General features: G+C 45.0%; 1 protein-coding gene across 1 annotated transcript in view; it reads left to right on the top strand.

Moving 5' to 3' along the window:
- The window catches only part of ASPSCR1 (ASPSCR1, UBX domain containing tether for SLC2A4), a 45,176-nt gene that overhangs the window by 1,352 nt on the left and 19,971 nt on the right, over nucleotides 1-23,853 (top strand). Inside the window, exons 2-12 of the mRNA XM_018561771.1 lie at nucleotides 2,101-2,156; nucleotides 2,236-2,350; nucleotides 3,993-4,096; nucleotides 6,364-6,424; nucleotides 8,259-8,332; nucleotides 9,992-10,046; nucleotides 10,290-10,697; nucleotides 12,456-12,595; nucleotides 13,753-13,834; nucleotides 22,191-22,257; nucleotides 22,345-22,407. Coding sequence (XP_018417273.1) covers nucleotides 2,101-2,156; nucleotides 2,236-2,350; nucleotides 3,993-4,096; nucleotides 6,364-6,424; nucleotides 8,259-8,332; nucleotides 9,992-10,046; nucleotides 10,290-10,697; nucleotides 12,456-12,595; nucleotides 13,753-13,834; nucleotides 22,191-22,257; nucleotides 22,345-22,407 — 1,225 coding nt within the window. The remainder of the gene's footprint in view (nucleotides 1-2,100; nucleotides 2,157-2,235; nucleotides 2,351-3,992; nucleotides 4,097-6,363; nucleotides 6,425-8,258; nucleotides 8,333-9,991; nucleotides 10,047-10,289; nucleotides 10,698-12,455; nucleotides 12,596-13,752; nucleotides 13,835-22,190; nucleotides 22,258-22,344; nucleotides 22,408-23,853) is intronic.

Raw genomic sequence — 23,853 nt, 5'->3', positions numbered from 1 at the left:
GAAATGTTTTTTGACGTGTGTCCATTGAAATGATTATTAACCCTTGCTGTGGGGCTACCCCTGCACTGCAAGGATTAACTGCTCGTGTTGGTCTAGGGAGGAAAATGACTTGCCCGATCCTCCGAGCTGGCCAGCTTTGACAATTCTCCCTCCAGCCCGTCTGCTCCCATGCTGCAGCGATGGTATATCCCTCAGTGTCCTCACACTGTACACAGCGTATAGAACGTAATGACTCCGGGACCTTAGTCTGCTGCAGTGGAGGGGGAGAGAGGCTCCAGGGACCGGTTCTAAAGGTGCCCACACACCTTACAATTTATCTGCAGATTTTCTGTGGTCAGATGGAAAAAGTGCAACAGATTGGCCCAAGTGGAGATTACTCCATCCACACAGTTTAGTGCAGATGGAGGAATCTGTTGCACCTTTTCCACCTGACCACAGGAAATCTGCAGATAGTTGTAAGGTGTATGGCCAGCTTAAGAGCAAGCCAGCTCAGAGGATCAGGCGAGTATAACTTTATTTTCCACCCTAGGCACAAACAAGCAGTTAACCCTTGCAGTAGGGCTACCCCACTGCATGGGTTAATAATCATTTTCCCTGGAGTTGTGCTTAGCCTCTGATTACGCCTCTGCGATGTGCTGCAAGGTGCATTGTGGTGCGCTGTAGTAGGGCAACCCATTCGTTTTTCACAGGCTGCTTACCAAAGCTAATTTGCGCTCAAAGAAGTGCGTGCGCCCTTTTTTTAAAAAGTTGCATCGCACCACATGGTACAGCAAACCTATCCCTATTATCTTGCATTCAAGCAATCGGAAAAAAAAAAAAATGTAAGACATGACATGTCCTTGTTCTTTTTGCCGCTTGCTTGATAGATGTGCACACTAAAAAATTTCGTCAGCAACTAAATTTATTGTTTAATTGCTGACGAAATTCTCTGTTCACACCTTGCTGCCGGCCGGCTGAATTTAAACCACAGTCAGTGGGCGGGAGCAATAGCCAGCCTGCGATTGACTATTTCAAATTGCAATACAACTGTAATACAATGCACATGTGATTGGCTAGGTGCGTGACTTTGTGTTATCACCAGAACACGATTAAATGGGAAATCTTCCAACGGGGACACAAGTTCTGGTGATCCTGTTGACTACCAGAGGTTTCCTTTAGGCTAGGTTCACACCGGCACTACACCGCACGATACCCGGGACATGCGTCCCGGGTGTCGTGCGGTCCTGCACAATGCAGGCAGCGATTGCCGCGCGGCCCCATTGATTTCAATGTGGTGAAATCTGCGCGGCAATCGCAGAAAAAGGTACAAGTACCTTTTTTTTTTTTTGCAGTACACGACGTACGGCTGTTTAGTTGTGGTCGGAAGCACGGGCAGTAACCCGCGCGATCTGCCCGGCGCGAATGGGGTGCTATTAGCAAATAATGGCACCCACAGTGCGATTGGTTCACACTTTGGCGACTCCTGACCGTGCGGCATCGTGTCACATAGGTGTGAACCTAGCCTCACCCTTGGGGATTTCCTCTTACTTCCTGTTGTGGTAAGAGATATCTTCCTAAAGGGACACAGATGGCAAAAAGTTGACAGGGGTCATAACCCTCCTTTACTCTTGTGTTGCGATATATCTTAGTGGACTTTTTCAGACACACATAGATTTGCAAGAGAGACGGTGGGCTCATCCTTGAGATAAGCTTGACGTCTCTGGGATTTGTAGTCCAGAGCATTACAACTCTATCCAAAACTTTAACATTTTTTGGCTTCAGTTCTATACTGAGGACTTTTCCAGCTCATGATTCAGCGGTTGTATCACTGCATGGCGAGCCACCAGCGCTTGATTGCACATAGTAGAAGTATTTGTTTATAGTCTTTCCAGTATGATCCACGCCGATGGATTGCTGCTTCAGGTGCTCTTATTCATTCATTAAACGACTCTGTTTGGAAGTGATTTCCCACTCATTGAGGCTTTTCACAATATGTGGTAATTGTCCATGTGATTAATTCAGAGTCATCTCTGTGCTTCCTTTTAGCAATAACTAATCTTCCGGTTTTGATGAGTTGGTGATAATCTGTGTGGCGTCTGTGTGTGTTTTGTTTAATCGCAGGTGCTGGAAGAAGTCTGCAAGAAACAGAATTTCAACCCCAGAGAGTATAACCTAAAGTGAGTTCAGTCTTCTGTAACGCCATCTTTATACACCACGTTCACATAACCTGAGTCAACTCTTTTTTTTTTTTTTTAGGTTTCAGAGGACAGTGCTGGATCTTTCTCTTCAATGGCGATTTGCGAACCTTCCCAACAATGCCAAACTGGAGATGGTGAGCTGCTCGATGCAGCGAGCTGGAGCAGAATGTTCGGTGAGGTGTCTTCTGCCCGAAGCTACAATGAGGGAAATTTATCAATGCTGGAGCAGACAAAATCTGGAGCAGATGTGCATGGCAACCAATCAGCTTCTCTCTTTCATTTTCAAATCTTAACTGAACAAACTGAAGAGAGAAACTGATTGGTTGCCATGTACTGCTGCTCCAGATTTTGTCTGCTCCAGTTTTGATAAATTCCCCCCACTGTATCTCATTTTCTTTCTATTTCCGGATAAAAGATGTTTGTGGCTGAAATGCAGATTGTGTTGATAACTGCTTCGTATTATCCCTGCCACTGCCTACACAATGTTTACACCCCTGCCAAGAGGCCTTCCTCTACATCAGTGATGCTCAATTGGAAGCTTGGGGGTGGGAATGTATTATGGCCAAAGGTTTGTGGACACTTGTCCGTCACACCTGTATGGACTTGGTGGACATCACATTCCAAAACCATGGTCCTTAATATGTGGTTGGCCCCAATTTTCTGGGGCCAATGAAGATCAGGAAAAGCCACAGTCGCTTCAATGGTGATGCAAGCACATAGTTTGCTTTGTGATCATGTAAACATGTGTCAATGAAAGACTTGCTTGCATCACTATTGGTGTGCCTTTTCCTGATCTTCATTGTCTGCAAATGTGGCCCCAACATCTTGTCACTGCTGCACCCGCCACTTTGGGATATGTACGTTCAGGATTGCAATGGGACTCTCTCACACAGTAACACTTTGTGAGGGTCAACACTTTTCTGTACCAGCCTCCAGCCTTCTGATTTTGGAGGGTCTCTGTGGGAATTTGTGCCCAATAATTCAAAAGAACATTTGTAAGGTCAGGTGCTGATGTCGGATGAGAAGACCTGGTCACAATTGGCGTTCCAGTTCATCCCAGAAGGGTTCAGTAGGGTTGAGGTCAGGGCTTTGTGCAGACTACAAGTTCCTTCACACCAAACTGGTCAATCCATGTCTTTTTGGAGCTGGCTTCGTGCACAGGGAAAGAAAAAGTAAATTTTCCTAAACTTAACACAAGCTCTCTGTCCCAGAGGTAGGCAAACCCCGGCCCTCTAGCTGTGGTATAACTACAAATGCCGTTAGGCATTGCAAGACTCTGATGGCCACAGGTATGACTCCCAGAGGATTGATCAGGCAAAGGACGCCTCCAAGAATGCAGGACCATTCAAGCTGTAGTTGGAACTTTTCATTGTAGCGGCCTGGGTCTTGGAGCTCTCATGGCACATGGGGAAATAACCTGATTGTATGTGCAGAAACCTGGAGGTGCCTGCCCTAAAATTTGGGTGCCACACGCACACACAGGCTTTTAAAAACACTTGTTTCTGTGTAAAGCTTGTAACTATATAAAGAAAAAATGTCAGCATACAGCTGTCACAAATCTTTTATTGGTCAGACTAGAGTATACTGAAATGTGATTGGTTTACATCAGATTATACATACTCTTTGCACGGTTTTATTGGCAAAGTCTAAATGTGCTAAATACAAACCACGTGTGTGCTATGCATCTGCATGATCCAATATTATGTTTTCCAACTGCCTGGATAGAAGATTTGTCACTGTACGGGTACTTCTCTTTAGCACACAATGAGAAATGGGACAGGTTGAATAACACTTTTGACTTATGTTCTGTTTCAGAAAGTTCGGGTAGCCTTGCAGTTGGAAGATGGCACGAGGTTGCAGGATGAGTATCAGTGCAGCAAGACGCTCTGGGATGTCCTGGTCTCTTTCCCTCAAACTAAGTAAGATTCAACAACGTTATTAAGCCCTAATCCAGCTTTAATGCAATGATTCATGTAATGTAGTAGTACAAATGCGCTGCCTGGCCAAAAAAACAGTCACCACCTGAATTTTTGGCAGTGTTATGATCTGGGGTTGCTTCAGTTGGTCAGGTTCAGCAACATTATGTCCCCCAAAATGAGGTCAGCTTACTACCTGAATGACCAGGTTTTTCCATCAGTGGATTTTTTTTCTTCCCTGATGGCACATTGGGCGTATTCCAAGATGACAATGCCAGGATTCATCGGGCTCAAATTGTGAAAGAGTGGTTCAGGGAGCATGAGACATCATTATCACACATGGATTGGCCACCACAGAGTCCAGACCTTAACCCCATTGAGAATCTTTGGGATGTGCTGGAGAAGACTTTACACAGTGGTCTGACTCTCCCATCATAACTACAAGATCTTGGCGTAAAATTAATGCAACTGTGGATCTAAAGGCGGTGCAACTAAATATTAGAGTGCGTGATGTTTTTTTTTTTGGCCAGGCAGTGTATAAAGAGAGAATAGCAGAACCCAGCCCTGGAATTTGAGTGTTATGGTGCAGCGGGAAGATAATGGACCAGTATTTCATCAATCGATCCTTTAGTGCTTTGGATTTAAAGTGAATCCAAAGCTACATTTTCTTTTCTTTTTAGTTTTGGATAGAGTGGGGAAGTATTGAAACCCCAGGCTTTTATTGTTGGGGATAGCCACCATCTCTATTTGTCTTGGTGGCTATTGACAATGGAACAGAAAGTGATAGGTAATCCAAATTGGACATGAGATGAGGAGAAATCATCTAGTGGTGACACCATTTTCAGTTGCAACTGTCTAAGATTCTTTCCTCACTTTGGTGAGATTTTCTCTTAGTTTCTATTCTGTCTGTGGGAAGGAAAATAAAGGGAAATCTCTTCCAACAGAACAAAGGACTCAAAGAAAGTTTAGGCTTTAGATATACTTTACACTACAACTAAATGCTCCTGTTTGACAGTCTAAACATGCCCCAAATCCAGTTGCAATGTGATGCACAAGCCTCATAAAGTAAACACAAAACTTCCTTTACCTTCCCTGACCAAGCCATATCCTCCTTTATTCGTGTCTCATATGCTTCCCCTACCAGACACTGCAGTTCACAGTGAGAGGGGCTCAGTACTATCAATTCAGAAAGCAGCGGGGAGATCTAGGTGTGGCCAGGTGCTGATGTACAAGCTATAGGCTCCTAAGCAGCGACGATGCTGATAGCCAAGCCCCTTGCAACATTTATTTTCATCCTATTATACTGCAATCAGGCACAGCCTACATGAGAGTGCACACCATCGTTGCCACACCGTTAGAGGAAGCTGCATTTGGTAGACTTCACAGGTAGGCTCAGGAGTTGTTTATGGGACTTTGCAGGGGGACTAAGGAAAAGCTCTAAATGCAGAAGCTCTTTTAAAGAACTATGGGGTTAGGGCTTTTCCCCATAGTTCTCCTTAGGGTAACGGACGGACACAAACTAGCGTCCTCCCGTTTCCCTAAGCTCAGCTGTAGCTCGCGGTATACTGAGACGCCGGAGCGGATCCCGACATCGATGTCGAGATCCGCCCAGCTGCGTGAGTGACAGCTGGCTCTGCCTATCTACAGGCAGAGCCAGCTGTACCCGCCCCCTCCCCTTCCGTTCCGCCAGTCAGCGCTGGCGGATCGGAGCGGGGAGGGGGGAATCCAGCCCCTCCCCTGTCACGGCAGAGAGCCATGACAGGATCGAGAAGTAGCGAGCGATTGTATGTGTTCGCTCACCTCCCGATCTACTGAGCCGACCTGTGACAGTCTCATTGTCACAGGTCGGCTAGAACTATGAGGTGAGTGGAAATCACTCATCTCATAGTTCTCCTTTAAGTATTTCAGCAACTTTTTGAATGGGAGGTCGTAGTTCTTCTTCAGGGCTGATATCTACTTCTACATAGGAACAAGAGGGTCTTATAGACCGACTCCAGTGTTGAATGAAAAACCATAACATAATATGTCTCTATATAAACCAGGTATGATAACCCTCACAGGTAACTGTAATGTTTTTTTCCAAAACTTTTGATCTGAACACTGCTGACTTCTGATTGGTTCCTGAGGGTTACCTTTCTTTCCACAGGCTCTTTGCCCAACTGGATACGCTTAATATTTTGTCCAGTTTTGCTAGCATTGCTGGCACTGAGTTGCACATATGAAGTGATTCTGTCTGCGCTTTGAGGTTTACTGCTGTTTGTGTTTTGCAGGGTGTGTTTGGACGAGGTTCCTCCTGGAAGCGTTGCTGTATGCATTTATATGCGGGATGAGGTAAGGCAATGCACAGAGCATCGAATTCTGTAATCCAGACAGCTCGTTAATGATTCATTGGCTCCGGCGCTTCCAGCTCGCACCTCTTTACGTCCCTCAGAACTCGGCGACTGATGCGTCAGGGTGGACGCAAAGACCGCCACCTGCACACTTTGATGTTGCAATAAAAATTCACCTTTTAAGTGGGATGTTCAAAAAAAAAAAATACAAATGACCTCACTGGCATGTGACATTATAGTCTATGTATCCAGTAGTTTTCCTAAACGGCTAGGCCACCCAAATGGGATGTTTTCATTTTGGATAGATGCGAGATGGTTGAATCATTCAATTGTATAAGTGCATAACAACATTTAGAGTGCTGATTTTTTTTGTATGACAGCTCTTTTATGACTGAACCCTGTTTTTTGTTTTAATTGGAGCAGAATTCTTCTTTAAAGTACAGTTTTATGTTGGTGGCGGGTCCAGATTTTATAGCCAGGCCACCCAAACGTGTTATTTTTACACACCAAATTTTATATCTCTGGGTGACTCGAATGGCATGACATCTGTGTTTGAGTTCCCACCTGCACCCGCCAAAGCCATTGGGACGGTGTGTTAATTTTAGTTACAACAACATTGATGCATGCAATATGGAATTCCACACCCTAAAAACAAAGTGGTTGGCAAATTTTATGATCACACTTAAAAACATGATCTGTAGCACCCAGATATATACTAATAACCTTAAGTGGATTTAAAAGAGAACTATTGGGTAAGTGTTTTTCCCCATAGTTCTCTTAAGGGTCACAGGAGGACATATACTACTGTCCTCCAGTGACCCAACGCTCAGTATATAGCGAGCTACAGCTTGCGGTATACTGAGACCGCCGCAGTCGGGACGGATCCCGACATTACTGTCGAGATCCACCCAGCTGCGTGAGTGACAGCTGGCTCTGCCTATCTAGAGGCAGAGCCAGCTGTACCCACCCCTCCCCGTCCATTTCTCCAGTCAACGCTGGAGGATCGGGGAGGGGGAATCCATGCAGGGAGCCGTGAGTGACAGTCACGACTCTCTGCAGGGAGATAATAGAAAAGTGAGTGAGCGACGGTATGTGTTCACTCACTTCCCGATCTATTGAGCCGACGTGTGACAGTTTAATTGTCGCACGTCGGCTCTAACTATGATGATGTGTGATTTTCACTCACCTCAGTTCGCCTTTAAATTCAATAATTTTCAAATGCATTTTAAATCTGCAGCGCTCATTAAAATAATCCTTGTCAATCCTCCCATAAAGTCCTTGTTCAGGTACTTCCTGGTATAGGGTGACAACGCTCTGTCCCTGTCTCCCAGTTGTGCTCTTGCATTGCCACATGCTCTTCCGATGGAACTACAGTTGACCATTTCGACACAGTACTTGGCTGGAAATAGGCAGCAGAAGATCGGTAGTGCAACAAAGAATGAATAAACATGGAGACAAATGTTTTGTTTCAAAATAAAATAATTTGAACTGTTTTTTTATGGTTCAAATGTACTCACCTGTGACACACTGGGGGGAAATCTATCAATACTGGGGCAGCCAAAATCTGGAGCAGCTGTGCATGTCAACCAGTTGGCTTCTCTATTTCATTTTCCAATCCTAACTGAACAATCTGAAGATAGAAGCTTATTGATTGCCATGTGCAACTGCTCCAGATTTTGTCTGCACCAGTTTTCATAAATCCCCCCCACTGTCTTGTCTATGACTAAAATTTGTGCACATGTATAGAGCAGTCAGTCTGAAGTCAGGATGGCTACTTATGAATCGTGTGTGTTCTCTGACAGAGTCCAGCCACCTAATCAGATCTTGTTTCTCAGGTATCCGGTGAATCTCTTCTGAAGCAAACATCTCTTCTATCCTTGGGGCTCACAGGCGGAAGTGCCATAATCAGGTCGGTAAGAAAGAGATAAGTCCCTTTAACTAAGAGAAAGAGATAAGTCCCTTTAACTAAGAGAAAGAGATAAGTCCCTTTAACTAAGAGAAAGAGATAAGTCCCTTTAACTAAGAGAAAGAGATAAGTCCCTTTAAAAAAAAAAAATCAAAATGCATGCTGTAATTGTCGTGAAAGCTATTTTGTAGTTTAATATTACAAATAGCCTTTCTGTTTCAGTTCACTCCCCGCTATGGTAATCTAATAAAGATTTACATTCTATTAGATGAATTAGTATGGTTTCCATAGTTCTTTATGGAAACATTAATTTTTATTTGGGATTTCCCAGAATTCCCACCCCTTTGCCCATATGATTGGCCCACTGGTTCCCTTCCCCTCCTGAGCTGTACTGTTGTTGCCCTTCTCTCACAGCTATTGGCTTTTTTTTGTTTTGTTATCAATCATTTTTTCTTGAGCATTATATGAAAGAATACACTCCCACCATCCCTTTTAGGTGTCTCTGCTCAAGCTGCCAATCAGCAGACTGCACAGCCAAAGTCTGCAGCACCCAGTGGCCAACAGGGAGGCGCAGGCATGTTTAAAGGGGATGCCAGGTATGTGTTCTTTCGTATAAGGCTCTCCATAGAAGATCCAAGGCAGAATGCTGAAACGTTTACAGGAGCCTGCCAGCCCCTTTCACCAAACTGAGCAGCAGACAGACCCAATGATGACGTCACTGGACCTCAGAATAGTTATGTTTTGAAAACCAGTTGATTTGATTATAAAATGTAATTTAGTATTGATTGGGAGGGGGCGTACAAGTGAGGGTGTTAGGTATTATATGCATACCTTAAACTTCAGATTTAAAGTATATGTAAAGTCAAAACCTTTTTATTTTAGATATAGAGTCTCCGTCCGTTTTTTTACTACGGGCGGACGGCATGTAGCAGTGCCGTCCGTCCGTTTTTTTACTACGGGCGGACGGCAAGAGGTTAAATCCGCTTTTTTTCCTGTGTCCCATTAGGAAGATTTCACTTCCTGTCCGGTAGGCTCAACAGGAAGTAAGAGGATATCTTTGCAGTGAGAGAGAAATCCCCTCTTTGTTGTCACAAGAACAAGTGTCACCATTGGAAGATTCCCTCTCTATGGGTCTTTGTCTGTTGAGCCCTACACTAAGTTTCCTGAGTGAGGTCTGGGACTGAGCTTAGTTAACCAATAAAATGCATTTAAATCAAATAAACATGCATTCATTAAAAGTATAATTTAGATAAATCTGCCTTGATATCTGTATCCTGTAATCCTCTGCTTAGTACGTAAACCGGGAGACGCAAGGGCGGCTCTCTGAGCCAATCAGGGCTCCATTGCTCACAGTAAAAATGCCCACATGATGGGAGATTAGAGGAGTAATCTCATCACTGTACTGAGCACCTTCATTGCCCAATCACAGCCTGGGGTGGGTTTTGGACCAGACTGTTTTGTTTAAATGCAGGGGAGTCTACAGGGATGTCCAAGACCTGGGTTGGTCTTATGAATGGCTGAACACATTTACAAATCTTTGGCAGATAAAGTAGTTCCTGTATATGTTTTTCTACTCTGCTTTACATTTCACAGTTCTTGCTTCCTTTGATAAATGGACACTCTGTTCTTGTAGTGAAGCTTGTGATCTATCTCATTTACAAGGTTTGTAGTGAGGAAGAATGACCCGTCTGGGAGCAGACAGCCTTCAAGTACAGAGGTGGACACAAAAAGAGAGAGGGGCTCTGGCCTCAAGGAAGCGTCCAAAGTTCTTCCAACATCAGAAGATGTGAAGAAAGAGGAGGACACAAAAAGAGAGAGGGGCTCTGGCCTCAAGGAAGGGTCCAAAGTTCTTCCAAAATCAGAAGATGTGAAGAAAGAGGAGGACACAAAAAGAGAGAGGGGCTCTGGCCTCAAGGAAGAGTCCAAAGTTCTTCCAACATCAGAAGATGTGAAGAAAGAGGAGGACACAAAAAGAGAGAGGGGCTCTGGCCTCAAGGAAGGGTCCAAAGTTCTTCCAACATCAGAAGATGTGAAGAAAAAGCCAGCACCTTGCCAGGAGGAGAGGTTGTCTATTAAAGCTTCAGGGAGAGAAGAACCCCAAGAAGTTGCATCAGCTAAAGCAGCAGCTTCCAGTGTAGAGAAAGTGCAGTCCAGTGTGGACAGTGTCAAGCCAAAAGCTCCTACTCAGTCTCGAGTGACTTCCTTTGTTCCATTCCAAGGCGGAGGCTATCGTCTAGGTGGTGCCAACATTCCTGCAGCTTCGTTCGAAGATGACCTGCAGTGTGCCACTGCTCAAGAGCCTTTACACAGTCCAGAACATTCTAAGCCAAAGAAATCAAAGACTGATATAGAGGACAGTGAGTCCGAGGTGAGCAGTGGAGTGACTTTGGGGCCTGCAGTGCTCTCCTGATTCTATGAGGTCATGGGGCCCCATATATAACCTTCCCTCCCATGTTGGCCTTAGGCTGTCATTGTATTCTGAGCAGGAAAAACAGTCTTCCTTTCCTTTTCAGTCATCTTCCTGCTTTTAAAGTGTATGTAAACCCTAACAATGAATGTATCTGATTTGTTCTCTTTTGGTCTGTTAAGTTTGCCTTACACAAAGCGATTTGTGATCGACTTAGATACAAGCGATCACAAACAATTAAAGGAGAACTATGGGGTTAAGGCTTTTCCCCATAGTTCACCTTAGGGTAACGGGAGGACACAAACTAGCGTCCTCCCGTCACCCTAAGCTCAGTATACTGTGAGCTACAGCTCGCGATATACTGAGACACCGCAGCTGAAGCGGATCCCGACAATTATGTCTGGATCCGCCCAGCTGCGTGAGTGACAGCTAGCTCTGCCTATCTAGAGGCAGAGCCAGCTATACCCGCCCCCTCCCCGTCCGATCCACCAGTCAACGCTGGCGGAGCGGGGAGGGGGGAATTCAGCCCCTCCCCTGTCACGGCTCTCAGCCGTGACATGATCGAGAGGTGAGCGAACGCCTGTATGTGTTCGCTCACTTCTCGATCTACTGAGCCGACCTGTGACAGTCTCGTCACAGGTCGGCTACAACTATGAGGTGAGTGGAAAGCACTCACCTCATAGTTCTCCTTTAAAAATATTGATCAATGCAACACACATGATATCCAGCATCTTGCGATTGAAAATATTGATCGAAAATCTATTGGATTGATCTATCCAAGGTCAGCAATCACTTTAGAACATTAACTTAAAGTAACACTAAACTCAGGAGTTACATTTTAATAATGCATTCAAGTACCTTCTGGAGAGTGGCCACCACTTCAAGCTCGCTCCTGTGATGGACTGCAATCTCATGTTTAGTTTACTCATTTGTATTGATATTGTAGTCCATCACGGGAGTGAGCTTGGAGCAGTGACTACTTTACAACACACACAGGGACCATGAGGAAGAAAAGTAGCCACCCTCCAGAAGGAAGGACAGTGTCAGCACCAATTCAGAGATGATTTGAGGATCTACAGCCGAGTGATACGCAAATAAGATACATTATTGTTAATAGGTTCCTGAGTGTATTTTTAAGATTTAACTCCTGAGTGCAAGTTCTCTTTAATCAATCTGAATTACGATCTCCTATCCCGAAACACGCAGATATTTGTTTGATCGATCAGAAGCGGTCAACAACGTTCTACCACAGCCGATTATATAGGTAAAATAACATGCATAAAATACATTAAATGCACATACCATCCTTTGGCACATCTGAATGTGTGAAATGTGAGGGATCCCTGTAAGATTTTCTTCTGGGGTCAGTGGATTTTAGTTACTTTTTTTGTAGCTTTTCATTGAACATTCAGTTGATTGAACATACATTCTGGCTTGAGCAGACTTCAATAGAAATACAGGATCCCTGGGCACCGCTGTTGGCAAAGATTTGCCTGCGGCACCGAGGACGTCACCTAACGCATGCTAAATAATAGACGTCAGATGAATGTAGGATCATGGTTGATGGTCATCACTAAATATCGGGATGAATTAAGACAATGAGATTCCAACCCCCCCCCCCATGTATGGCCCTCTCTAAGACCTTACTGTGAAACATCATAAGCATGTTATGTACTTTCTGCTCAAACAGTAAATGTATTTTGATGTTTTGCCTTGCAGTCTCTAGACAGAGAACCCATTGTATGCTACCTGGATTTGGAACGGAACGTACGTGCCAATAAAATGGATCTACCCGATGATTTTTTTGAGGTCACAGTAGATGATGTGAGGAGAAGGTTTGCAGAACTCAAAAGAGAAAGGTAAAAGACTTGCTTTGCAGATCCGTTTTTTTTCTTTTTCCAGTCCATGTGTTCTGTGGGGTGCGTGAGCATTTTGTATCTGATTGATGAAGTAATGCAGAGGTGGACAAAATGATGTGAAATCCAGGAGCCTAGTAATTTGATCTTGGAGCCAGAGAGTACTTTAAAGTGTAAGGTCATCTTGTCCTCTCAAGAAATGAAAATCAAAGCATGTTTTGATACATTTCTTTGGGATATATGCTTAAAGCAGAACTCCGGCTTTCCCTTCAGTCTTGTACAGTTGTAACGGCTCCTCTCCTGGACTGAAAATTGTTATTTTAACTTCACTGCACACTGTGAGCTTCTCGCAATGTGCATTAGAATCTGTAGCAAGTCAGAGCCCGCCTCATTTCCTGGATGATTTCCAGCCTCTTCTAGCCCAGGGGTAGCCAAACTTTGGCCTTCCAGCTGGGGTGAAACGAAGAGTCCCATGAGGCATTGCAAGACTCCACAGCCACAGGCATGACTTCCAGTGGCAGAGGCATGATGGGATTTTTAGTTCCATCCCAGCTGGAGGGCCAAAGTTTGGTTACCACTGATCTTTTCTTCCCAGCCTGAGTGTCCCTGGGAAAATATCATCAACTGTATATTTAACAGACCAAAGGGTAACAAAGGGAGTTAATTGTCAGGGTTTATAAGCACTTCATTGCTGGAACATGCAGTAGAGGGGGAGAGGGAGATTTGGGGGTACATTTTCCTATACAAATACAACTTCGGGGAAATTAAAAATCTGTCCTTGCAGTTGGGCTCTTGCCTGCACTGGAAGGGTTAAGAGCTCGTTTTTGCCTAGGGTACCCGTAAAAAGCACTCTGACATCATCCCATACATTCAAAACCAACAGTCCTGCATTGCAAGTGAGGATGCTGAGGACCCACCAACAACCCAGATCATTGGAGCGTGGAGGAGAATGCTTGCTGCCTGTGGAGCGAGAGATAAGATAAGTAAAAGTGCTTGTCATGGGTACCCTAGGCAAAAAAATGAGCATTTAACCCTTGCAGTGCGCGGTGTAAGTCCCACTGCGAGGGTAGTTTGTTTTATTTCCCCCGGAGTTCAGCTTTAACTTGGATACTTTTTCTGCGGAGATTAAACAGCTTTATCTCTTCCTGTTCTCTCCTCAGACATCGTCTGGAGGAAACCCCGCTAATGACTAAAGCTTTAAGGGAAGCACAGCTGAAGGAAAAACTGGACAGATACCCTAAGGTAGGAATCTGATACCTGGCACATCCTAGGATTATTCCTCCCTGCTATTTACATTCCTTATCTAAAACGCGCATTGAAGGGCGAGTGAGGAAATTGGCAGGACACTCTTGTAGATACATTATCCGAGAGAACACGTGTGGGAGGATAATGCAGATAACAGCTTTCATGTGTCAACACCAGGCAGAGGAAATTAGCTTTTGGGAGCCTTTTGATTCAGGCAGCTTTAGGACAAGCTCTGAAAACTTGCAGCTCTCGAGCTGCCATGCAACTTCGCTGTGCTGTCAACCTGCGCAGCATTATCATACGTTTTCCAGATATTACACTGCGCATGGAGTCAGAACCGTGAGGCCTGGTTCATACCTGGGCGTTTTACAGCGCTGATCGACGCGCTGTAAAACGCCCAGCAAGTGAAATCCCATTATTTCCTATGGGCATGGTTGCCACCTGGGCGTATTTCAGCGCGTAGGAACGAGCTGAAAAACGCCCTATGCCCAAAGACGTACAGGAGCTTCTTTGGGGAGTATTTCTGCGCGAATCCATTAGGATGCAGCCGGATAGCCCTCGTAAACGTGTGTTTGTCGCGCGTTTCGTTGACCGCAAATCGCTGTAAAAACGTGCGTCAAACGCGCATTTTACGAACGCCCAAGTGTGAATCCAGCCTAAATGCCTTATTACTCTGATTTTTAAATGATGTGCATTTTTTTTGCATTGGAGCCAGTAAAGCATTGCAACCGTGATCAGAGGATTGCGTGTGCAATGTTCTGGCTCCTGCAGACTCTTCTTCAAGTCCCTTTCTGTACTGAGGTACGGACTTTCAGTTACAGGGACGAGAGGCAGTATGAATGGGCACCGCGCTTTTTTTTCTATCGAGAAATACAGGTCCCTTTGAGCCTTGCAGTTTCTCCATTCACAGATCCTGTCGCTTTGGCAATGCAACCACAATTCATTATATGCCCTGATTACGAGTGTAACATGGAAAGAAAGGTAAACTTGACTTTTAAGTAAAAGCCTGTGGTGATTAGCTGAACTCTATGAAACTCTAGATATAAAAGGGAACTGTTGACAGGGGGAGGGAGATGAGCTTCTCCTTTCACGTTCCAGCCATATGCTGGGGGGGCAGGGTAGTTAAACTACAGTGGAGAAAAATTGGTTACCTGCCCTTCCAGACAGATATGTGTAAATCTCCAGAACTGGATTGGCACAAATACTCATTTAAGGGTGGTAACAAAACATTTTATGAGCCGTTTAGGAATTACAGCCATTATTGGACAAAGTCTCCTCAATTTTATGGCCTCAAAATGATTTTGGCAAATAACATAATGATCATTTTCTGTAGTTTGTTAATAATCCATTGTGGTCAATGACTGCCTGAAGTCTGCTACCCATGTACATCAGAGAAAGCTTCTTCCTGAGGCGTTGTTAGGCCTTTAGTGCATCTGTCTTCATTTGCTGCTTGCTTCTTGGTCTCTCTACATTCAATTTTGTATTATTATTATTACATAGTATTTATATAGCGTCAACAGTTTGCGAAGCGCTTTACAATATAAGGAAGACATTTACAGTTACAATACAAATCAAGACAAGATGGTAAGGAGGGCCCCGCCCCTGAGGGCTTACAATCGAAAAGAAATGGGGCAAGTGATAGAAGAGGCGGTAGCTGTGTGGGGATGAATTGTTTGAGAAAATGATAGTTCAGTGGTTAGCTTGAGGCGGGATAGACTTACCTGAAGAGATGAGTCTTTAGGGATTGACTAAAGGCTGACAGAGTAGGAGGTAGACGGACTGGTTGGGGTAGTAAGTTCCAAAGGATGGGAGAGGTCCTACTGCGAGCATGGGATGAGTTCACAAGAGAGGTAGAAGGCAGGAGGTCTTGGGAGGAGCGGAGGGGACGGTTAGGGTGATACTTTGCAACAAGGTTGCAGATATAGCCTGGGGATGCATCTTCAACGAATGTATTTCATGATCAGTTGGGTTGAGTTCAAGTGACTGTCTTGGCCATTGGGTTGCTTTCACAGTATGTTTTGGGTCATCGTCCATCTGTACTCTGAAGTGCCATCCTGTCCGTTTTTTAAATCTGATCCATATCCACTGCTCACATAAGCAGCATGATGGCTTGTGAAGTGTATAGGGACAGTTATATTATTAATATGTGCCAGTGACCCAGTTCCAATGGCAGCCACTCATGGTCATGCCATAACAATGCCTCCACCGTGTTTCACAGATGTACTATGCTCCAGATCATGAGCTGTTCCTTTCCTTCCCCATGCTCTTTTCTTCCCATCATTCTGATACATGTTGATTTATCTTTAATCTGTCCAAACTATATATTCCTGGAACCGGCCAGGCTTATTTAGATGCCTTCTGGCCAAGTCCAATCATCTGACCTTCCTATTCTTGAGTGGTTTTATGGTAAACCCCTTTATGAAGTATTTTGTTAATTGTATGATACGACAACCTCTTGTAGAGTGTTCTGGACTTGACTAGATGTTGTGAGGGGTTCTCTCTTAACCACAGAAAGAACTGTTTGATCATTCACCACAAAGTTCTTCCATGGTCACCCTGGCCTTTTGGTGTTGCTGAGCTCACCAGTGCATTTCATGTGTATTTAGCTGTTTGCCCAGAGTTCAGCTTTAAAAGCAAAAGCAGGGATTTCCTAATTCTTTCCCGCCTTAGGGGAAATGACTAAGAAAATGTAATTACTCCAGGGATTATTGATCCCTGTATCAATAAGCAGCCTCTGTTTATAGGAAGGAAACAGATCTAGGTCTGCCATTTTCCATTTGGAATACTTCTGCGTGACCTGTGCTTTCCAGCAGCAGCCCGTGTAAACAGAACATATGTGTCATTACAGCGATCACTTCTTTCACCTTCTTCTCTGAGCTCCGTCCAGGGTACAAGGAAAGACACATGAAGCAGCGTGTTTGAAATATTTGCCAAAAATGGGTTTGACTTGACGAAATTGTGCAGCTTTTTAGAACGCTACGTCTTCTCCTTATGGACAGTGTGGTGGAAATATCTATTTTACACCTGTATATAGCGTCAGCATTTTCTATATCGATTAAAGAGGAACTGAACTTTGGAAGCTGTGCCCAAAAAAATGAACTAGTCACCAGTTATGCTCGTGGTCTCCCTGCAGCTACTCTTTTCCCATTTACTGACCTATTATGCCTTGGTCTGCTTAGTAGAGGCAGGGCTTTGCTTCCTCATGCCAGAGCCTCCAGCAAGTAGAACAGTGAGCAGCACAATAGTGACATCCATCAATATCATGCCAAATCTCCTGAGACTAGCAGAGCTAGAGCACAGCTATGGCAGATTGGGTGAAAAATAACAGATTGACGGGTTTTATATTAAAGGAAACCTGTACTGAGAGGAAAAGCAGGAGCTCTAAAAATGGTCTCTGACATGAAACAAACATGCAGATTAGAGAATCAGAGTGAATTCAAAACTACAGATCTGCATTCTTGTTCTGGGTAAACTGCTTAAAGCCCGACTAAACTTTCAATTTAAATCAACTGAATGCGTTCCAGGTTTATCCAAACAAAAGTCTTGCCGTTTGTTTCCTTCATAAAGCAGCCACAGCCGAAGTAGAAAAGCCTGTCCCCTGCCAGCATGCTGCAGAATATGCCCCCTGCTCTCTTTGTGGAAGCATCGGTCTCTCTGAAGAGGTCTGACACGCCCCTTGGTTATTCAGGGTCCATTCACACCACATGCAAATCATCCGGACTCAAAATGCATCCTAATATATCCCCATGCTATTACTGGCCTCTGTTCACACCAGTGCAGTCCGTTCCAGACCAGATCAGAAAAATACTGCATGTCTCATTTTGTCTGGTCTGGGATGCACTGGAACTGTGGCAGGTTCACACTATTTTCTGGACCAGATCTAGTCCGGTAAATGGTGTGAACCTGCCCTTAGAGCTAGAGCTCTGCAATCAGCAGAGCTCTTGATACCTGATGATTAGAGAGTTCTAGCTTGTTGGTCCCCTCAGATCTATCTTTCTCCTTTGTTCCCCCTCCACTCCATTCAGCCACCAGGAGTGGAGAGAGGAAGCTTTGTATGCATTCCAAGTCATGACTTGTAGCTCACTAGGGATGCACCGATACTAGTATCGGTATCGGTGCCGATGCCGAGTATTTGGGCGACTACTCGCCCAAATGCTCCGATGCCAAGCCCGATACTTCCGGAATCAGGAAGCTTGTGACGAGAGAACATGGATCCAGCTTGCCGGGCAGAGTGCAATAACGCGCTGCCCGGGTTCCTGATTGGTCGCAAGCTGTAATGACACAGCGCCCGGCTTCCTGATTGGTTGGGAAGCCGGCTCCTTGCTTCCTCGTCACCTCATGACGAGGGAGCATGGAGCCAGCTTCCCGGCCAATCAGGAAGCCGGGCACGCGTCATTACACGGTGCCCGGCTTCCTGATTGGCCAGAAACCCGGCTCCATGCTTCCTTGTCACCTAGTGGTGAAAATCATGGGGGCGGCTTCCCTGCTAATCGGGAAGCCGGGTGGTGATTATTTACACGCCCGGATTCCTGGCTAATCAGTAAGCCAGGTGGCGAGTCATTACACGCCGACTGGCTTCCTGAATGGGACTTCCGGTAGTCGGTATTCGGTATCGGCGAGTAACGAAAGAAAAATATCGGTACTCGTACTCAACACCAGTATCAGTGCATCCCTATAGCTCACAGAGGTCCGAGGACTGTCTCACTAGCCAAATTTGACAGAGCTACTGCTTGAGTGGTCAGTCACCATGCACCAGAGCTGTCACATGATCTTCACACCCGGGAGTTCTGGGTATTTTTCATAGTGGAATGCATTAGATGATGCAAAGCAAAGATCTGTGTGTTATCCCCTTCATTAGTTATGTTTAAATATGTGAAAGGAACTTTCTTCCCCCCAAAGTATGGAGTTGTCTTTTTAGGTGTGCCCCTTCTACGGCGCTGTGTACAGTGGAAGATTGCCACATGATCAGGCGCACACACAGCATTCTAAATCTGGTCCTTTCAGGAGATATCAAAGCGGGGCTTTAATCCTGAGAAATGGCTATTTCCAGCACAGGACTCCACTTTGATCTCGTTTCCCTGGAACCTTTTGTATTACGTTCTGTTTCCCATAATTGCGGCTGTTACCCACATCTTTACTGCAAAATAGGGAAAAACATCATGTCACGAAGAATAGGGTTATTTTAGGAGATCAGTCCGAGAAGGGGGCTGTTAGAGGGAAGGGGCCTGCGCAGTCCGGTTCTCAAGGTAATTCCTGCGGTCTCTAATTAGAAACAATTCTGCGTTTTCTGCTTCTGCTGCTAAATCGGCTTCAAGACATCTTTCTGATGGCATGCTGGCTTCTGTACTATATAAAATATTTATGGGTAATGATAAAGGCTTAAAGGTATGTCGGCACCATATGTTGGCCTTGATAGAGATATTCTTGTTGCAGAACGTCAGTTTTTTTGGGGAAGGTGCTAAGTCGTGTTGCTTAGACAAATTGCAATATATGTTTTGCTGTCTCTTTTCTACTCCTCACAGTTTCTATATCTCATCTTGTATCTCTAAGTTGTGTGTACCTACCCACAATCCTTGTTTAGGACCAGATCTCTTTCTGTCAGGATAGAAGTGTGGGAAGAGTCATGGTTTACTTAATTTTGAAGAGGGCCTGTGTTGTGGAAGCTTTGCACCAAAAAGAAAGGCAAGCGGAGGGCAAAGGACTGGTGCCTAGTATTGCCTGTATGCTCCCTGCTTCTGATATATTAATTTCCATTACTGACTTATAGGGATGCACCGATACCGTTTTTTCGGTATCGAGTACGAATATTTTGCTTTCGGTACTCGCTGATGCCAAGTACCGGAGTCGGCTTCCCGGGCGATCAGGAAGCCGGGGCGGTGGGTAATGACATGCCGGCTCCATGTTGTTTGACCCGCTTGATTGTGATTGGCCGGCTTCCCAGCCAATCAGAATTGAGCCAGCTTCCTGGCCAATCAGACAGCCAGGCGGCGAGTACTGACCCGTCTCCTGGCTTCCTGATTGGCCAGGAAGCCAGCTCCATGCTGATTGGCTGGAAATCTGGCTTCCTGGCCAGTCAGCATGGAGTTGGCTTCTCGGCCAATCAGGAAGCCAGGAGGCGGGTCATTACTCGCCCCCCAGCTTTCTGATCGCATTGGAAGCTGGCTCCATGTTCCCCTACGGCACTGCCGGTCAGAGGAAATCTTCCTCTGACCGGAAGTTCTGGTATCGGAGCATTTGGGCGAGCACGAGTACTAGCCCAAATACTAGGTATCGGCACCGATACTAGTATCGGTGCATCCCTACTTACTTGCCATGCCTTTGCACTGTGTCTGCGTGTGAGTGCGGCCATCTTGGTAGAGGCAGGGCTTTGCTTCTACGTGTCAGAGCTGCCCCCCCCACCCCATGACATCTATTAAAGAAGCAGGAGCAGAGGTGATAAAAACTGATTCTGAGAATAAATGAAGCAGAAGTAGGGAGATCCTTGCACTGCAGGTCCTTAGTTGCAGCTTGCTCTCTGGCACAGTTGTGACATTACCAGATCTCACTCCGGATCTCCTGAGATTTCAGTCATAGGCAGCAGTTCCTTAGATACTCTCACAGTGCATATATAAAGCTGTAAGGCTCAAGGCACAGTAAAAGGCTTAGGCACAGTTAACATTTCCACATGAAGATAGCTGGTCCTCACTTTCTGAGTTCAGGTCCACTTTAAAGATGTATACTTTCGGCTGTCACCCTAATCCTCCCTTCACTACCTCTTAGCAGATATGTGCATATTAGGTGTCCTGACACTGGCTGCATACTTCTTCCAGGTTGGTGACTCGTTAAGTACCGTAATAAAGGATAGATAAGGATGATGAGTGGGGCCATGGAGCGTGTGCTTTCACTGGCATCTATAGGAAAATAAAACACATCATTTATCTTTTTGGTATTAGCTGTCTGCAGTTTGTGCAGTCCTGTCAATGATGAGAGCAGTAGTACCATAGCTACCGGAATGGAATAAGGAGACTACCAAATCTCATGCAACAGCAAATAAAACCTCTCTGAGTTTTCTATCAGTTTTGTCTCAGTGCTTCTGTCAGATTTTACGGCTGTTATGTAAGCGGTTTGATCTGCTTTTATTTGAACTGAATAAAAGTCTTTGGGCAATGTGAAACCAATTACGTCTTTTATAGTTTGCAGCTCTGGAGATTTTTTTTTTTATATTTTAACACTGTATGTAGAACACCGTGGGACATATCATTTCTGGAGGGAGGGCTGCCGTCTCCAAGGCTCAGGTGAGTATAACTTTTTAACCCTTGCAGTGCGAGGGTAGCTCCACTGTGAGGGTTGATGCAAATTCTGCCTGGAGTTCTTCTATATAGAATAATCCACAAGCCCAGCTGTACTTGGTTTGATATCTCCAGATAACCTATAGAAAAATTTCTACCTGGACTTCTTCTTTAAAGAGGATCTGTCACTTTGCCTATTCAGGGCAGGCTGGCAGTGCCTTCTTATAGCCCACCCTGCGCAAAGGCATGCTCACCTATCTGCATTCTTCTGTTGCCTCCCTACTGCAGGATTCCATCCTGAATCAGCGCCAGCATCAGATGGTGTTAGAGCTTACGCAGGTAGATCAGGTCACTGCCTCCCCCATGTGATAGTGTTCGGGTGTGTCGATTGGCCAATGAGGCCCAAGCACTGTCACATGGCGGAGGTCACATGCTCCCCCATATCTGGAAACCCTACTACATTACATCATTGGAACATGTGCCTCCAACTTGAATGAGTTCAGGTACCCCTCCTCGTTTTACAGCATAGACTCATTTGAAGAAGCTATAGGCTAGGATATGTCAAGGGTCAGCAGTCTCCTGAAGGGCACGGTTAGGCAAACTCCGGCCAGCCATCTGTGGTGCAACTACAAACCCCATTAGGCATTGCAAGACTCCGTCACCCACAGGCATGACTGGGTTGAGGTCAGGGCTTTGTGCAGACTACAAGTTCCTTCACACCAAACTGGTCAATCCATGTCTTCATGGAGCTGGCTTCGTGCACAGGGGCCCAGTCATGCTGGGAAGGAAAAAGTACATTTTGCTAAACAGTTACCACCAACTCTATCCCAGGGGTAGGCAAACCCCGGCCCTCCAGCTGTGGTACAACTACAAATCCCATTAGGCATTGCAAGACTCTGATAGCCACAGTTGTGACTCCCAGAGGCAGATGCATGATGGCATTTGTAGTTTAATCACAGCTGGAGGGCTTGAGTTTGCCTACCCCTGCTGTAGGAGATTCACTGGATTAAAAGGGGGGTAATTTGGAGGTATGTCCTAAGTATAGGTAAAGTATAACTTCAGCTTTATTTATTTTTCATTTGCAGGTTGTCCTTCGAGTCCTCTTCCCAGATCGATTCATCCTACAGGGATTTTTTCAAGTGACAGATACAAGTATGCATTTTTTACTTTCTATTGTTTATTTTTATTTTTTTGCTACTCATTAAATAATCTTTATTCTCTTTTTTTTCCCACTTGTAGTTGGAGCAGTGAGGGAGTTTGTGGAGAGCCACCTGCAGGAACCTGGGATCCCATTTTATCTGTGTATGTTACTCCGTTCTATATATAATTTTCCATACAAATCTTGTTTTTGTGTATCTAAGTATATGAAGAAAGCCCTATTTTCTCTTCCGTTCATTGAAGGACACAGCTGATTTTTAGATCTTGACCGATGTGTTATATCGCCCTGTAGAAGTAGGTGATGATATCATTCATTAGTCGAGATCTGATGATTGGCTGTGTCCTTTAACCCCTTCGTGACTGACGACAGCATCGGGGCTGTTTAAACAGACTAACGGTGACTTTTGCCGCCGGGACTCTGTTTAAACTTGTAGAGCCGACTGTCGGCTTTACAACAGAAGCGATCCTGGCGACTTACCTGTCGCCAGATCGCTTCTGCGTCCCGAAGCCCCCCCATGTGATAGCAGTCAAAGTAAAAAAAAAAAAGTTTTTTAAATTAAATTTAAATAAATCTAATAATAATAAAAACAAATTTGTAAAAGTCCCCCATCCCCGCGAGCACGCGCGTCGCCACGTAAACACGCGGCGGGTGCGCCTACGTATGAAAACGACGAACGCGCTACACATGTTGGGTATCGCCACGCACGCCGGAGTGAGAGCAATAATTCTAGGTCCAGTATTTTGGGGTATCTCTAAATTGATGACCTGTGGGGGCTTTTAAAGCGTCTTCTATGGACTTTTTGGGGTACTGGGGTTTTTCGCCGTTTTACGGATGCACGCAATTTGTAACCTGGGCATGTTGGGTATCGTTTTACTCGTTGTAACCTCATCTTTTATATTTCATTAAAAAAATGGGTATTTTGTTGTGTTTTGGGGCATTTAATTAAATTTTTCACTAAATATTGGGGTTTAATAAGGAGTTGCTCTAATATTGCGCAACATAAAAATTTGCAACTACCACCATGTTATTCTATAGGGTCTTGGCATTCAGAAAATATATAATGTTGGGGGGTTTCAAGTAATTTTCAGGCCTAAAATGTGGAATATAACATGGGTACAAACAATGAAAAAAAGGCCTCAGTCATGAAGGGGTTAAGGAACAGAGAGAAAAGGTTTTTACAGTGAGTACAAAAAACTAACAAACCTATATTTCCTTCTGATGTAAACAGCCTAGTGGAAAGGGCCAGGTAGGGAGGCTGTCCTCAAATGTTAATGCGTAGTATAGATCAGGGCTCAAAATTTCCACTTGCCTGCTCGCATTTGGCGAGTGGAAATTCCTGTCAGGCTTGCGGTCTCTGACTCGTGGGAGCAGCTGATCCTGCTGGTCTGTCCCCCTTCCTTTCGGCCAGAGCTCTTCACTGAGCTCCGGGTCGAAAACAAAGTGATTAGTAAGGTCTGCAGACCTTACTAATTACACTAGATCACAAGTGATCTGCCTGCTCGCCTCCTCCCTGCAGAAAGACAAGCAGGTGAGGGGGCTTCCTTGTATTATTTTACATTGTGGGGGCAGGCAACAAGGGGAGAGGATGA

The sequence above is a fragment of the Nanorana parkeri genome, unplaced genomic scaffold (assembly GCF_000935625.1).
Source record: "Nanorana parkeri isolate BGI_ZX_2015 unplaced genomic scaffold, ASM93562v1 scaffold544, whole genome shotgun sequence".
NCBI lineage: Eukaryota > Metazoa > Chordata > Amphibia > Anura > Dicroglossidae > Nanorana > Nanorana parkeri.
Note: the sequence above shows the minus strand (reverse complement) of the source record. Positions and strands in the feature narration are given on the sequence as shown.